At 33.6% G+C, this 17933-nt stretch overlaps 1 protein-coding gene across 13 annotated transcripts in view; it reads right to left on the bottom strand.

The window, feature by feature from the left end:
* The window catches only part of Rapgef6 (Rap guanine nucleotide exchange factor 6), a 214313-nt gene that overhangs the window by 89025 nt on the left and 107355 nt on the right, over nt 1-17933 (bottom strand). For 2 of the 13 annotated variants that reach the window (XM_021733612.3, XM_005335799.4), the window contains exon 1: nt 4811-5755. The exons of the other annotated variants lie outside the window; for them this stretch is intronic. In XM_021733612.3, coding sequence (XP_021589287.2) covers nt 4811-4864 — 54 coding nt within the window. In that variant the 5' untranslated portion in view covers nt 4865-5755. Of the gene's footprint in view, nt 1-4810; nt 5756-17933 lie in introns of those variants that run through there. 13 annotated transcript variants of the gene reach the window in all.

Raw genomic sequence — 17933 nt, 5'->3', positions numbered from 1 at the left:
TACATGTCTGCTCATTAAGTATGTACAGCATAAATAAATGAATATATTTGACTTCTGAACACTTTGCTGTTCAGGTTTCCAAGGATATCTGAACAGACGAGATTTCATTTGATCTTCTGTACAGGAAACAAAAAGAAATTTAGCATATGCATATTCAGTATTTCACTCAGCATAATGTGTTGTCAATTGTTTAGAGCTATTCTAGGAGATAAAAACCATGAGTATTTGGCTGTTGGAAAACAATGATATTCTTATGCCTCTCTACTCTTTTGATAACAAATGTATATATGGAAGAGTCAGGAAGTCCCAGAAAAAAGAAATCTGTTTCACATAGGATTCTTCAAAGTTACTTTTCCTCAATATTCTTATCAGCATCCTACAAATGTGAAATAGTGCTTTTGGATAATTCCATGTATCCAAAAAGAAATACTTACATGGCAATTAATTTTAGGACAATCCCAGGTATCCCTCCAAGAAAAATTTAGAGGGCAATTTACATGTTTGGCCAAGAAATGGTCATGAGAAATACTTTCAGCATAGAAGGGCAAAGGAAGTATGGAGATCAACTGGAATGCAGACACATATAGCATAAAAATAATGTTACATGCATGTTCTAAGTTCCACTTCATGTTTTAAACTTAGCCTTCAAGAATAATCTGCCACAACCAAGAATCTAAAGATACTTTTTGCTATGTGAAACTTTTAGTCCCTTACAAACCATACTCAAACATTATTTCACTTAAATACTATATACTATTAACCCTAAAAATGTACTTAAATATACTTAAAAAATCAATTCTCCAACAGAACAGCAATCCTCAAAAATCAGTTAAACTCCAAACTGCATTATTAAAACTTCCTTTAAAAACATAATTTCTGTGCCTATCTGCAAGTCACTTACTTGTTAGTTTTAAAATGACCAAGATATAAATATAATTCTTGGATACATATTAAAAAGTGCCAATGTGCTGCTTAAAGGAAGACATTTCAGAACTCTACCCTCTACTAATTTATTATATATATAAAACATTTCTAACAGGCTTGGTGGTCTAATTTTCCCTCTGCTGAACTAGGAGCACCTAGTGTATATTTGATGCTGGCCACAACACAAATTGAATCTTTGGGAGTTTGGGAGATTCAATTTTTTTTTTTTAAAGTTAAAATAACGAATGTAACTTAGACCTCATTCTCACTGGATAGATAGTAGGAAGAATAATGTTCAAGATGAGTCCTGGGAATAATCAAGACTAAACAGTGCTGACTAAGACCCAGAACTATAGCACTCAACACAATAACACCAGTCACACATATTGAGCATTTCAAGGAAGGATAGTTCGGACACAGATGTGCTGTGAGTGTAAAATATGGACTGAATTTAGAAGACCTGAAACAATAACAAAAAAAGTAGAATACCTTATTAGTATTTTACATTTCTGTTGAATGGCATCAGGCTAGAGACATGCTGTATTCAGAAACCATAAGCAACCCAATATATCTCAGGTAGGGATGTGATGCCAGATATGGCATTCCTAGGGGCATAGATTTCCATACTAAAAGAAAACCTTCAAATAGTTTTAAGCAAGTAAGTGGTTGGAAGAGACTACTCTGGAAACACAGAAGATGAAGTAAAAGAAAAATCACACAGATGAGGGACAGGAGACACTAGTCAAAGCACAAGAAGATGGAAGCCTTATGAAATTAAAAGTGAACCACCAGAATTTTAAGGACGTTTCCAGGACTTGACATAGTGACATATGCAGAAAAGTGTCATCTGAGGAGGATAGGGGTGGGAGTGGTGGAGGGTGGTCATGTTTCCAAGATCTAAAAAGTAGTCTGCAGTTTGTTTTGTGGACAGTCTAAAATTTCTCAAAAACCCAGAGGAAACAACTGTATCCAATCTTATTAGCCCTGGGTATATCTACCAGATCATCATAGTACTATGCCTGAGGCATGCAAAACTACTGGTGAAATTTAGTGTATTCCTCATTATTTTGTAAAAGATGAGAGTTAAATGATCTAATTATTATTATTTTTTAATTCTAAGGCATTTCTTCCCACTTTAATATTTTTGAAATCAAAGAGAAAATTTTAATCAATATTTATAGTTAATATTTATAAAAGTAAAGGCAGACAGACTCATTGAGAAAAGAGGAAGTAGGTATAAAAATGCTTGTCAAGTTTGAGAACAAGTAAGAAAACCACAGTGGGTGGAGTAAGAAAGAGTGCTGGGAGAGAGGAAGGCATCACATTGCCTTGTAGGTCACGGTGAAGACTTTTATTTTGAAGAAAGTCTCTGAAGGAGGGAACAATCAGCTTTGTCAAATGATGAGGACAATCAAAGTAATATGGACTGAGAAATGATTTAGGTTTGCATAAATTTTCAATGACTAACAACTCCAAAAGCACCTAAAAGAAGGAGAACAGAAACCCAAGTGATCTGCCTCTTCCACCTAGTAAACAGTCCCATTAAACAACCCTAGTAGACCACGAAAGCAAGCCCCCAACTAAAACCTTCCCTGAGAAAAGTCAACTACTCTGAAAGAAATCCAAAAACACAACCAAGAGAAGGATTTATACTTGAAGAAGGAGCTAAAAAAACAATAAGGAAAAAGAAGAGCATCCATAAAATGAAAACAAAAGTAGTTAGGAAAAGCATCATTTAACAAACTCCATATATAATATATGGTTAAACTTACAAATCTAAAATATGACTAGTACTGGTTACAAATAGAAAATGAATTAGTGAGTCAGAAACTGAAACTGAAATAAATGTTTACAGACATTACTGACAGACTCTGATTTCCAAGATGTGGAGAGACTAGATAAAAGAAGCAATTGTAATTTTTTTCTCCATAAACTACAAAGTTCTCATAACTGAAGACAAATGAGAATCTTAACTTTTGTTAGAGTCCTTCAAGTACCAAGAAGGGGAAAGAAAACAAAACATTAGACAATCTATGATAAAACTTGATAGCACCAAGGATAAAACAAATAAAAACATAATTAGCCACCACTAACAAGAAGAAAAACAGATTACTTAAAGTAACATAACAAAAATTATAATCAGCTGAAGACAGTACATTAGCTTTTTCAAAGTCCTAAAAGGAAAAGACATTGGACTTGTTATTTTATGACAAACTCAACATCATTTTAAGGATAAAATATAAATAGGAATCTTGAACATACAAAGACTTAAGATTCATCCCCTAAGGACCTTGCTGATAGAACTACTTATTTTAGCAAGAAAATAAATGAATTTGGCGCAGTGAAATACTAAGTAACATAAGCAGAATACATAGATCACTAAATTAAAAACAAGAAAATGTATTAGGGAATCAGAAGTTCCAAGCAATAAAAATTTAATGACAGGCTTAATGTGTCATTACAATTTAAGACTAAAATTCTGTCAGTAGTAACATTGGAGATAGGGAAGAAGGGAAGAAGACATGTACTTTTATGAATTCTTCTATACTTGCTAAATCTCTGATCAAAAGTTGTCTATTAGTACCTCCAAAGTGTTTTTGTTGGTAATCTTAAAAAACAACCCCTATGCTTCATTGTTAAGTTTTGCCTGATTTGGTCTCACCCATTTATCTTCCACACATAGTTTGAAACCTTATTAGTGCCACTATCAAGCTTCAGTAATGCTTGGGCCCCACAGGTGGCATTTGCACTAAAGAGGCTATCCTCTAAATATGTGCAGATAATAGCATGAATAGATTGTGTATCTAGATTTCTTTCCATCTCTTTACATTAGAATCAGCTATTAGTCAAATGAATAGAGAATTTAAGTCCTTCCAGAAGATGCCTTTAGAAAAGATATACAATGAGCTAAGCCAAATAAAACAGTACACCATGATGCTGGCACGGTATTTCTCCCTTAGTCATGATCAACAGGGAAACCTTTAAACAAAGACTTTCATACCTTCCTGAAAAGGGCTTCTGTCTCTATTCTAGAGATCCATGAAGAAATTTTAACATTCAATATTATTATTAAAATATTTTCTAAAACAGTTATATAAAACTAAAAATTTATACACCTGTATTTGTTTTGAAATTAGCACACAAGACAGGAATGATGACTCAAGTGGCATAAAGCTGCAGATGTTATGAATAGCCACTATGAACAATAAAATTTACTGAATTACAGTATGTATTTTGCAACAACCTAGCATTTTCTATATGTGGCATTTTGCTATTTTCAGAGTTAATATGTTTGCTTTAAAATGACAAAAGGTTTATCTATTACTACTTCAAAAATACTTCATAACATTATTAAATATTTTTACATTCATACAGTGTTTTTTCATATTATTTTACTGCTTATGAATTACCATCTAATCTTCAAAAACCTGTACTCTTCAATCATAACTTATCTCTAGCACCATATTAGTAAAAAATGTTGTAAAATATAAGGATTTCACTCATATATCTAAATATACCAGCTGTTGAAGAAAGTAAAGCAACAAAATAAATTCAAGTTAAAAGAGTATGATTATAGTTTTAGTAAAGGCCAGAAACAAATGACAATTCAGTCTGAAGAGAGTACACATTAAATGCACTACATTTTTCAAGACAACAGATTATTTAAAAGATACTTTTCAAATTGTTTCAGAGGTAATATTAAAATGCTTTACAGATGTCTTTGAATTAAAAACAAAATAGCAATAATATTGAGCTTTTTAGGCTGCTTTGTAGTTCTTCAAATTTTAGAAAATATACTAGCATGGTAAGGCTAATATAATTCAAAATATAATTTAAATTTAATAACTGTATTATATCAATCTCAAAGAAAATAATAATTACTTACTTTGGAGGCCCATGGCTGAAGACAATTGGCATAACAGCGAACAAGAAAAGCCATTTCCTAGGCTGGTAGTTTCTTTTTCAGAGCCACACCAATGAGAATGTTGACAAAATTGTTAAGTTTCTTTTTACAAATCATACACCACTGTAGTATTATATAAACGCAGCTTCTCCAAACCCCTTTACAAACTGAAATCAGGAGCCTTCAGAAGCTTAAGAGTATTGTTCTAAATAACTGTAATGGTCCTTATTAGAATGTTCACTTTAACAAGCAAAGCATGGTAAATAAAGAAGTTTAGAATTTTGGCTGTTTGGACATTTACATGTGTCTTCAGGCACCTGGCACAGACATGCACCAGACATGCACCATGGTAGCTTAACAGTTAATACTGTACCAATCAAAGCAAATAAGGCAACATGCACCAAATCTGTGTTCCTGGATTCTATGAAACCTTTCTTCTCTATTATAGTTGTTTCTTCTTCAACTTATTTCAGTCTGTAGAATAAGCACTGCAGTATCCTTCTTCATCTGAAGCAAACCAAAATACTGTATCCTAAAGATTAAAAGTTTCTTCTTTATATGCATAACCATCAGAGGTTAAAAATAAAAAAAAACCCACTGAACAAATAGTAGTTAGAAAAAATGTATGCCATAAGAGGTTTATCCTGTAGAATGCTTGAGAAATCTCCAAAATTCAAATTATTTCCTCTTTTCGCAAGCACTGTTTACAGCTCTGCAGTACTGCTTCTTGTTCTAATGCATCAGTAAGACAGTGCTGTTGATCTAAGTCTGGCTTTTCTGGTTAAAAATTTATGTATAATATGATACAAAAACACTTCATCTTTTGATAAAGCAAGATTCTACGTTAGTGTCTTAATTCCTACTGTCCTTGTCTGTTTCAGAGCAGTTCCCTAAGGAGAAGCTCCTATTGATTCTATGCTCTGCAGTAAGATGAAATATCTAATAAGAAGGAAAGAGAGTGGGAGGAGAATAGAGCTAAAAGGATGACATCACCTGTACAGAAAGCCTTCAGAAACTGCATTAGATCAATTGGCTACTGTATGTGCAGATGTAGCCCAAAGAGCAATTTATTGAAAACACCACACACACACACACACACACACACACACACACACACACACTCTCTCTCTCTCTCTCTCTCTCTCTCTCTCTCTCTCTCTCTCTCTCTCTCTCCTCTCTTTCAGTGAGACATGTCAGCAAGCTGAATTCTGTAAGAAAAAAAATTCACTTACACACCCTTTGCATTTGTTTTAAAAATCCATTTTGAGTTTCAATTCTGTACATTGATATAAAGCTATATTTCAGAAGCCATACTTGTAAATTATTATTCAAATTTAACACAGCATTGTCCTCCCAAGGGATAATAATTAGCTCTGGTGAGATACTCTTGCATTCCAAATACATAAGGCAGTCTAGTACTCAGATGTCACATGTATATTTTGTAACAATACGAATTGAGGGATTTTTGTTGGCGAAACTTGCTTTTTATCTAACAATTGTTCTGAAAGGTATAATCTTCACGTCTACTCTAACATTAAAAATATAAAAACTGGTGCTAAGATTTATATGAAAACAGTAAAGCTTAATAAATATAATTTCATTCTTGCAAGAAAAAGTTGAAAAAAATCTTCAGAACAACAGATGCAGCATTGCACCAACTCCTTTAAAAGAATAATAATCTGTATACTATAGTATACAGATTATTTCTGTGGCCCATTGCTAAATTCCTAGAAAGAGATGAGAGGTCAGCAAAACTCAGAAGGAGTCAGAGGAGAAAATGATTAAACCTCCTTCCAATATGAGCTTGAACTAAAAGGAAATGGCCTCATTTTTTCTTTAAAAATTACAGAAAAATATTCATTTGCCACACCCTTTCCTATCTGAAAAGAACAATAACTCTAGTACCCACACTTCTTCTTTCTTCATGTTTCTGCCACAAGGCATCAACTGCAGATACTCCCACCTGAGCACTTAAGCTTGTAATAGTGCCTCTCAAAACAGTTACCAATGATAAAATAGTTACACATTCAGGCAGCAAAATTGCAAAATTCCGAGAATAACAATCAGTAAACAAATTAAGCAACAGAACCATTTTTCTTTATTCACCTAATATTTTTAATTTAGTGAGTGAGGGTATGCATCATAAAAGGAGATTAAGACAAGTTTTAACAAAGGATTTCAGTTACTACAGAAGAAACACCTTGTCATTGGGCTCAAGAAGGGGGGAGGGTAGGAGGGAGGGGTTCCTTAATATCCCTTGGGCAAAGTCTGAGTCACTTTTTGAACAACACTATACTGCCAATCTGAAATTATGCTGCTACTTATATAACTAGAATGTAACTAAGTAAAACTAAGTATTATCCTGAACAAAGACAAGTCATGCTTCAAAATACATAATTATAAAGTTATGATTCCAAAAATGCAAGAACTTTTTTCCCCCAAATTGAAGATACATAAAATATAAGTTTAAAAATAAAATAAAATTTCAAATAAAATAAGCATGACTAATTTTCTAAATGTAAAACATGGAATATTTGATTTGTTCAGGTTGATTTTCAAGCTCAAATGCATTTTTTCATTTTAATTCAAACCGAGTTGATATCTGAAACATATTAAACATTTGAATATAAATTAAAATATATTAATCTTTTTTTTTAAATGGAAAATCATTGTACATGGATGAAGACAAACTTTTGCTGAAGATAAATTGGCAAAAAGACAAAATTTTGTACTTCATAATCATTCTAACAGGACTCAAATATAATTCAATTTCAATTCACATACAGTGTAAGTAGGATAAATTACAGCCAAATCAAAAAGCAAAATCCTAATGGAAACCTTTCCCATTTTATAAATCATGCTGGTATCACACAAAGAAGGACCTCAAGCTGAGCAAGGGGGGATGGTCACTTAACAGCTTAAAAAACTACTGTACAGCATGTAAAACACAATCCATAATGCCATATGTTAGATATACTGTGGTTTATGCCAACTCAATAAAGGAACAAAACTCTTTTCCTTCAGTTTGGCTTGTAAGTGAAGATGACATCATCCTTCTCATTCTACCAATCACCACATAATATCTGCTATTCTAGGAAAAAAAAACTATATGATGATCCTATTATGCAAAATCTCCCTGTGCAACAACACTACAATGAAAAGAAATAAACAGGTCAAATTCTATACTCAGCATATGAATTCACAGCATCCTGAAACACAAAATTGTTTCTTCAGAAAAAAACGTCTTAACCTTTTAATTAATTACTGAAGAAAGAAAATCCCTTGAGAATAGTAATTTATTAAGAATAAGCTATTTTTCACTTACATCACACAGAATTTTATCATGACCTCACCTTATTATTTTACCAATTCTAATGAAGTAACTGCAACAAGGAAGAATGTCCTGATCTACACAATGTCTAGAATCATCACCAAAGAACAGCCATTTGTGAATACACTTCCCCTGCACATGAAATGCCATGATACTAAGCCATACTGATGAAATCTTTTAGAGGACCCTTTAAACTACTACAAAGTTTCAAAACATTACAATAGTTTTATAAAAAGGTAATTGCTATACAGTTATTAAAATTAATATTAACTGTATAAACTATAAACAAAAATAAACTGGAATATTTCAAACTATTGTGTAGAAAACCAAAGATAAGGTTCTGATTGCTACTAAACTGACTATATATAAACCACTTATTTCAGTAAGTAATAACATAAACAAGAAAGAAGTAAAAAGGTTATTATGGATTATGACAGGTTATCAGAAGATATACATTCTAGGCATTATGAAAAAAAAACATGAGTAAGAAAAACCAGATATATACTAATCTCAAGCATAGTAAATACAGTCTATCCTCCATCTGCACAGTGAAACATAATTACAATTTAGAGAAACCAAATTTCAAAGGCGAGGAATAAAAGAAAATAATTCTGTAGTTGTACGAAATAAAATGCAGGCACTCATTTCAGTAAATTAGTTGTAATTGTTTGGTTTTTGAAATATAAACTGTTAAAGGTACTGATTTACATAATAAAACACTTGAATCCTTTTGAAAAATTAATGAATAAATGATACACATTGCAGTGGACAGAGGTAATATACAGCCCTTTTAAACGAACACAGCAAGCTTTTCGACACCCTTTTCCTCCCATGCCTAACTTGAACATCTGAAATGAATCTCTGTAGTTATCAGATGTGGTTCACTCTAATTACTGGTGCCCCCCAGGAATTCTGCCTTCAAACTGCCTATTCTGTCTATTTCTTAGCTTTTCTGAAGGAAGGGCTATGTTATACCCTTCTCTTATTCTTTTGTAAAAAACAGTGTGCTTCAGCATACTGTCATCTATGTCCACTAACTGATTACCACATGCTGTCAAAAAAGTCCTGTCAAAGCCACCAGCAGGATACATGCACCATGAAATATGACCTATCCTTAGGGAGTGATCTAGAAAGAAAATGCAAAAGGGAGCGAGAAGCTGTTATCATCAACTAAGGTGATGTAAGCTTCTATAATTAGAATCAGTGAAACTGAAGGAACAATAAAAGGCACCACCATGTTTCTACTCTTTACTACACTGGCAGTTTGTGTAGCATTTTTCATACTCACACAAAAGAACACACTGAAAAAAAGAGGAGTCAGTGAAATACATTATATATCATGTATAAATCTACAGTTTTGAAACAGCATATTAATTTTCAAAAATAAAATGCCAATAATTTAAAGTGCCCCACAAAACAATAAAATCTCATTTTAAAATTAAACTATCAATATTGTCTCTATCTGTAAATGCCTGCATTACATTAGATTACCTTTTTATTACTTCTCTAATTTTAAGAACTACATTTTCTAATACTATAAAAGTCAAATACAGAAAATAGTTCAGTTATTGAACAGATAACAAATCAAATTAAAAGGCCATAACAACTAGAACTAATTTATTTGCTATGCTTGAGTAGTTATTAATTCTTTCTAGCCAGAATCCTTCACAAATCATTGTCATAGATTTATATCTTAATATGTTAATACTGAATTGCTTAGACAATAATCAAGAGTGTTTTTTTTTCAAGCATTTACTGTGTAAATCATTTCAAGTATGACAAAAACCTTTGATTCTGGTTTCTTGTGCAAATCCATATGAATCAGTGTCACCTTTAGCAGAGGGAGAACTATCCCATACAGCCAGAAGGGTATGCCCTGTTCTTTCCCCAACACTCCTGAAGTTCATATATGGTCAATGATAGAAACAATTTTTTTTAAATGCCTACCTACTGAGAAGATAGCAATATTTATGTAGAAACTTAAAAAATAATTTTCATACCCTAAATCCTACAACTTAATTTTTTTCTTTAATGTTTTTGTATTTTTAAATACTTTTGTTTCATTTATTTATTTTCATGTGGTGCTAAGGATCAAACCCAATGCTTCATACACGCTAGGCAAGCGCTCTACCACTGAGCTATAACCACAGCCCAATTTAATTTCTATGACTCAATCAGAAGGAAATGATCAGTCATTTACAGATTTATCAATAAAACTACATGTGACAGGAGAGAATCTGGAAGCTGCATGAGAATACAATATTAAAAGTAGTATTTTAAGGGAAAATTTAATTGCATGAAAAATGACAATATATAACTAAATATTCAGCATTACCTAAAAGTAGTTAAGAGATCTGAACTAATCAAAAACATACATTTAAAAGTCCTTAGCAACAGTAGCTATCTCCAGTTTTGAGAGAACTCCTTCTTAATATCTTACATTTCCACTATGTTTTTTGTTTTAACAAAAAATTTTAAAAATTTTGTTCAATAACACTCTAGTGCCCTCTTAAATAGGTACAAGTACCTTTTACCAAGAATATATAAGAACCTTCTACCAAGAATTCTGTTATTATTCAGAAAACAAGACAGCAGAATTCTGCTAGAAGGTATTAGACAACCAGGAACAAAAAAGAGCAAGGTCTTGAAATTTTTAAGACAGAAAGCACCATGAAGAATACAATATTTGTTCAGAGTCCCTAAGGTTGTAAATAGGATGAGAGAAAATGTGATTTAGAAAAGCTGCAGATTCTCAGAGGTAGAGCTCCAAATATCTGAGGGGCAGCATGATCATTACTTACTATCTCACACTCACAAATAATAATAGTAAAGGCTCAAAATACATAGTCCTGGGTTTAGAAATAATAGAAAATGGTTTATGCACTCATCATTTTATTCTACAAATATTTACCAAATATCACATATAATTAAAAACAGTCAGAATGGATCAAGCCCCAAAATATAAAATTTCACAGTGTGGATAGTTTCCTCATCTGTGACTATAATTTATATAGCCTGAATGAAATTCTGATGAATGATGCAACAGGCGTGTTTATACCTCTTTCATCCTGACTTGATTTTAAACTGTTCTCTGGTGCTCTATGGAGATATTATAGCAATCGCACACTTGCACCAAAGTCATTTAATTTTTTCATGTGCAGGTTAAGGGATGATTCCTATTTCACACTACACAAATTGATAAATCTCTCTCTCTCTCTCTCTCTCTCTCTCTCTCTCTCACTCTCTCTCACACACACACACACACACACACACACACACACACACACACACAATCCTTAAAAGCAAAAACACTCTTTAAAGTCACACTCATGGACAAGTGGTAACATTTGCCATTATTCAGTTCACCACCATAAAGGTGCTAATTGGATCTCGTGTCTTAATTATTACATTTTTTCAAATGCATTGACAAGTATCCTTAATCTCTAAAAATGCTCTAAATCCAATCAAAACATGAAGCATTACAGGAGAGAAACAAAAAGTGTAATCACATTAGAAAGAGCCACTTGCTGTATTAATAATGTGTGAGACTACAATGAAAGAGTAGACTACAATGAAAGACTAATAAAAGTCTGGGTGAAAAAAAAATATGCACAAGAAGTCTGAGCAAAAGGAAGCATTCCAAATGTAAAACTATGATCAATGATGCTGCCATAAAATCCCTCTTTTCAAGCTGGTTTCATGTCTGTACAGGTTCAGTTACGGAGGTAACAAGGAGAGGAACAAGGCTAGAAGCTTATTGTACACCTAAAAATATAAAAAAGCAATCAGAGGGGCTGGGTTGTGGCTCAGTGGTAGATCGCTCGGCTAGCACATGTGAGGCCCTGGGTTCGATGCTCAGCATCACATAAAAATAAAGATATTGTGTCCAACTACAACTAAAAAATAAATATTAAAAAAATTTTAAAAAAAGTAATCAGAAACCACAAGAAAGAAAAATGTTATGATTTAGTCTATTAACAAACTGGAGATCTAGTTAAGTAGACAATAAATATATTAAACGTCCACTCTGACACACTTCTATTTAAAAATACAGCACCAGAAGAAAGGAGACACCACAAAATTTTAAACCTTTGAGTAATGCTCTGATTTGTATTTGGCTCAATCATATTTCTAACTGAGTATGAATAATATCTCATATTTCAGAGATTCACTTCAGGTTAAATAAAGGTATACATACCTTTGTGCTTGACTTTCATAAAAACCAATGTTTCATACTTATTAGTCCTGGCTTAATTTTATTGTATAACTCTATGTATATACCAACATAAAAAATTCAACTCATCTAAAAACATTGTTATATGCTATTTTAAATGCCACAATTAAATTTATATAAAAATATAAAGCAATAAAATTTTGGGGGGTGGTAGTGAGGACTGAACCTAGAGCCTTACACATAATTATCACTGAGTTAATTTAAAAATTTAAAAATTCTTTAATAAGCTATTGTTAAATTTTGTTTTATGTTGTCATCAGAATAGAGCTGAATTATATGAACATACTGCATGTACTGATGTGTAACATCCTATGGGACCAAAGAAGATAAGAGTACTCTTAGGACAAAAGGTCAGAGAAGGCTTCTCTAAAAAGGTCATGGATGAATGAAGTCTTGAGAGCTAGACATGGTGGGACACCATACTGCATCAAAAGACGTTAGCTAGATGCACAGATTTTATACATACATCTATCATTTAACCTTGTCACCCACTCCTGGATATTCCCCAAAGATATGGACTTAAATGTTTATAGCAGCTTTATTTAAAATAGCCCCATCAAAGCGCAGAAATATTATTAGGTAAGAAAGCTCATAAGAACCTTCCAGACAAAGAGAATAAGATCAAAGGAAGGAACCTTCCAACCTAATGGGTCAGGAGGCTCTAGAGGTAGAGTGTAGCCAAATAAGGCAAGAGCTCATATAAAATATAATCTCAAGTCTTTTCAAATGATACACTGAATGGGGGGAGGCACCTGTGCTACACTTCTAACATATATTGTTTAAAATACATTTATTACCCAAAAAAGATTTGGATTCATTATGAAATACACAATCCCCTGAAATTTAAAAGGATAAGACACAATACATACAAATTTTATTATATTCTACCATTTTCTTCCCATAGTCTGGAAATTATTTCACAATCTTAAATTTTAAGATATTTGGTCTGCATACTGGCCTTGCTAATTACCATCATAAAGCCCCTCTACCACATCTGAAGTTTTGCTTTCTATAGTTTCAATTACTGTGGTCAACTATATTCTAAAAATATTAAGTAGAAAATTCCAGAAATATACAATTCGTAAGTTTTAAATTACGTGCTCTTCTGAGTAGTAAAATAAAATCTGATTTGTTCTTTCACTTTCAGAACATGACTCATCCCTCTGCCCAGTCTATCTGTGTGGCATATGCTTCCTTCCTGTTAATGACTTACTAGCCATCTTGGCTATCAGATCAGCTGTCATAGTATATAGCACTTGAGTTCAAGTAACCCTTATTTTATTTAATAATGACCCTCAAATAGAAGAATAACAATGATGCTGGCAATTCAGATATGCCAAAGAGAAACTATAAAAGTAGTCCTGTAGTCTGAGGTTGCTAAGATTTATAGTAAGAATGAACCTTCTACCCAAGAACTTATGAAAAAGGAAAAAGAAAACTGTACTAGTTTTGGTGCCACATCTCAAAGTGCATAAAGGGATAAGTTTTTTTTTTTTTTTAAAAAAGAGAGAGAATTTTAATTGGTTTTTTTATTTTAGAGGACACAACATCTTTATTTGTATGTGGTGCTGAGGATTGAACCCAGGCCGCATGCATGCCAGGCGAGGGATAATTATTTAGTTAAGATAAAAAGGGCATTCAGTTTGTGGGTAGAAGACACGAATAGAAAACATGTTCCAACTGATGGCAATGTGTTGCACCAGAAATCATGAACACTTCTGCAAGAGATCCTCTGAAACTCAGTTCATCATGCCATTTACTGCAAATAAGGGATGGTTATAAAGATTTAGAAATAGGTTTGGATTGAAAAATTAAAAAATCAGAGGAAAGGCTCTGTCTACCAATGAAGAAGCTGCTGTTTTTTTGTTTTTGGATGGGGATAGTTGGCTAATCATTGTACTAACTTCAAACCAGCTTAATTTTACTTTTCCTACATTTATTCTCCCTAAGGTCTGATTCTTTAACTTACTTGTTTTCATTTACCTTAACATATTTTGGTAAGCACTTTACATCCAGACTGTTATGGTTTGGATCTGAAATTTCCTCAATAGCCATGTATTAGAGGCTTACCCATGAGCCCCTGTTGCTACTGGAAGGTGATGGGTTCTAGATGGGGGAAGTAGATCATGTGAGGTAGACCTTTGAAAGGGATATTTTGTACTTGAAGTCTTTCTTGGATGCTATGAAGTAAGTACCTCTGCTCCACTATGCACTTTCTGCCATGATGTACAACCTGGCTAAAGACTAAAGGGATGAAACCAAGTAAGCATGAAGTGATACCTCTGAAACTAAGCCAGAATAAATCTTTCCTCTCTTAAGTTGATTTTCTCAGGTATTTGTCAGAGCCATAGGAAAGCTAACACACTATACAAGAGATAAACATCATTTTACAAGCAACAGGAAGATAGTTTTTGAATATTTATAATAGTAACAGCAGCAATGTGAAACTTCTGACATTACTGAATGTTTTTTTTCAGGGCACCAGACACTAGGCAAAACCCTTTTTATATATTCTCACATTTAATTCTTTTGCAAACCTGTATGTGATACATCAAAACAGACTTGAGAATTCTTCAGCATTATAAAAAGCAAACAAAACAGACTGAGAAAGGTTATATAATCTGCCCAGAGTTATACAGAAAGCTAAGAAGTCTGATCAAAGAACAAGTGCTATTCTTTTCTTTGACAGGCAATATGCTTTGAGGATATAATGTTGATGACTCACATTTTTAAGGCATGTAAATTCTGAGGAGGGAAACAGGCAGTCAGATGAACAACTATAATGTAGAAAAAACAGTTGCAGAAATATTGTAGAAACAGAGATGAATACCTAACTCTTTCCAAGAAAAGATCATGGAGTCCTTCTGTGAGATGATCTAGAATTGAGTCTGGAGAATGAATAGGGTTTTGCTAAGAAGACAAAGAATAAAAGGGCATTTCAAATAAAGCAGTACATGAAAATATGGCTTCTTCAAGGATAGGCAAATTTGTCATGGCCAAAATGGAGGGAATATATATATAAAAAAAGAAAAGATAAAATTGGAAAGTTGAGTAAGAACATACCTGTGTTGTCCAATATGGCAGCTATTAGCCACATGTGGTTATTTACGTTTAATAGTTCAAAATCAAATAAAATCAAAACTTTAGATCCTTAGTCATACTAGCCACATTTTAACTGTTCCAAAGCCACAAGTAACTAGTTACTACCAATTTGGTTAGCACAGAAAGCATTTTCACCAACGCAGCAAGTTCTACTAGACAAAACTGGTTTAGGTCCTTATATGCTGAATCATTGGAATTTTTCTGGTGGTAGAGCATCAAACAATTTTAGAGTTTAAGTAAAGGAATATTGTTATAGCTTCATTAGAAATGGCAAAAACAAAATGAATAAACTAGTTGATAGTAAGATGATGGGGAGAATACAGGGAACAGGGATAGCAGTATAGGAACCAGTTTAGAGAGAAAAGAACAAATTTAAAAACAACGAAGTGATTTCTGTTGATAAAGAGACTGTTCAATATTTCCTAATTTAAAAAGTTTTCCAAATCTAAACTGCAAACACATTGCTTGTACTGTTGACTAAGGGAGTTTAGGAGATGCTAATTTAACAGTTCTACAAAGAAATCAATGGGCATTAGGGTACCAACACAGGGAAACTAAGATAAGAACACAAATTTTAAACACTCAAAGGAAAAAAAAAACCCACAGATATTACTGACTATAATAAGCGCGCATATGTGTTCCAAGTACTTCAACAAATATCCTATAATGCATGGTATTACCATCTTAATTTTTAGAGGTGAAGTGATCAAAGCACAAAGGATTAAATAAAAAAAAAATGCCCCAATCATACATTTAGTAAGGAAGAACTGAAGACAGATAGCTCATATACTTTCTTCTTTTTTGGGGGGGGGGGTCATGGGGGGGCGGAGCAGAACTGGGGATTGAACTCGGGCACTCAACCACTGAGCCACATTCCCAGCCCTATTTTGTATTTTATTTAGAGACAGGGTCTCACTGAGTTGCTTAGCACCTTGCCATTGTTGAGGCTGGCTTTAAACTGGTGATCTTCCTGCTTCAGTCTCTGGAGCCGCTTGGATTACAGGCGTGTGCCACACTTCACCTGGCTAGTTCATACTCTTTCTACTTGGTTTAATAACTTATCCTACTCCCCAAATATTGTTCCTGAATATCTTTTTGCTATTTTTAAATACCAAATACTACTTTCTCAAAGGTCAAAGCCCTGTATCTGAGAATAACTGAAGACATTTAAATTTGTTACAACCTCTGAAAGTATTTGAATGTTATACCAAAAAAAAAAGCATGTACAAATGACTAAAAGCTACATAAAAAGAAGCTCGATGTCTAAGTAATAAGACTCCAATGAGATATGGTATATAACTATTAGAATTTTTAAAGTAATATTAATTCCTAATTCTAGCATGTGTTGATAAGGATGAAGAATAGTGGTCATTTTCATAGATAACAAAAAGAACATAGAGATTCCAACATGGCGGCGGGCACGGAGAGATCAAGTCTCTGACCTCTTCAGCTGTGCAGGCATAGGGAGTCGTAAACAGCCTATTTTACGACTAAAAATTCTGTTTGCTCAGGATCACTAGGCAATGCTGAGCTGACATGGATCTGGGACAAGCAGTCTGGGCCTCTCAGAACACACACTGAACCTGGATCGGCTGAATTCAAGCTCCCGTTCGCCTGCTTCCCGCAGACAAACAGCTGTGACTCAGCACTAATCCATCCAGCTGAAACAACCGGTCAGCCCTTCTGATCCTACAGAGGTAAATGCCAACCGAGCCTTCATAGGTAGTGGCCAAAGGTTTGAAACGGGGCTTGGGAGAGACAGTAAGGACCCACCCGTTGCATTGGTCACCCGGCAAAAGGAAACGAACTGTCGCCATTTGCAAGAGATACCACCATGGCAGACAACTGACGTCATCAGACTGCGGCGGAGGAGATAACTTCATTGAAACCTGCGGCTACAGCATCAAATAAATTTATAGGAGTAAACAGTAACTCAGCAGTCAAACAGAACAAGAAGTAACATGAGCAGCTTCAAAAAGCAAGGAGGAAAAGGAGTACAAACAATGCAGGACAGCCTAAATATTCAGGAGGACCTAGAGTCATCAGAAAAATGGTCATATAAAGAACTCAAGGAACACCTTAGACAGATGGAATGGAACCTTAAAGAGGATACGAGACAGCAAATTCAAGCAGCGAAAGAACACATTGAGAATGTATTACACAAACAGATAAAAGAAGAAGTTAAGCACCTTTATCAGGAGATAGAGATTATAAAAAAGAATCAAACCATAATCTTAGAAATGAAGGAAACTATAAACCAAATTAAAAACTCAATTGAGAGTATCACTAACAGAGTGGAGCAAGTAGAAGCCAGAATGTCAGATAATGAAGACAAATTATTTCATCTTGAAAAGAGTCTAGCCAACTCAGAAAGGCTGGTAAAAAATCACGAGAAAAACATCCAAGAGTTATGGGATAACATAAAAAACCCAAACTTA

The sequence above is a fragment of the Ictidomys tridecemlineatus genome, chromosome 1 (genome assembly GCF_052094955.1).
Source record: "Ictidomys tridecemlineatus isolate mIctTri1 chromosome 1, mIctTri1.hap1, whole genome shotgun sequence".
In the NCBI taxonomy this organism is placed as follows: Eukaryota; Metazoa; Chordata; class Mammalia; order Rodentia; family Sciuridae; genus Ictidomys; species Ictidomys tridecemlineatus.
The sequence above is the reverse complement of the archived record's forward strand: the minus strand, read 5'-3'. Positions and strand labels throughout refer to the sequence as shown.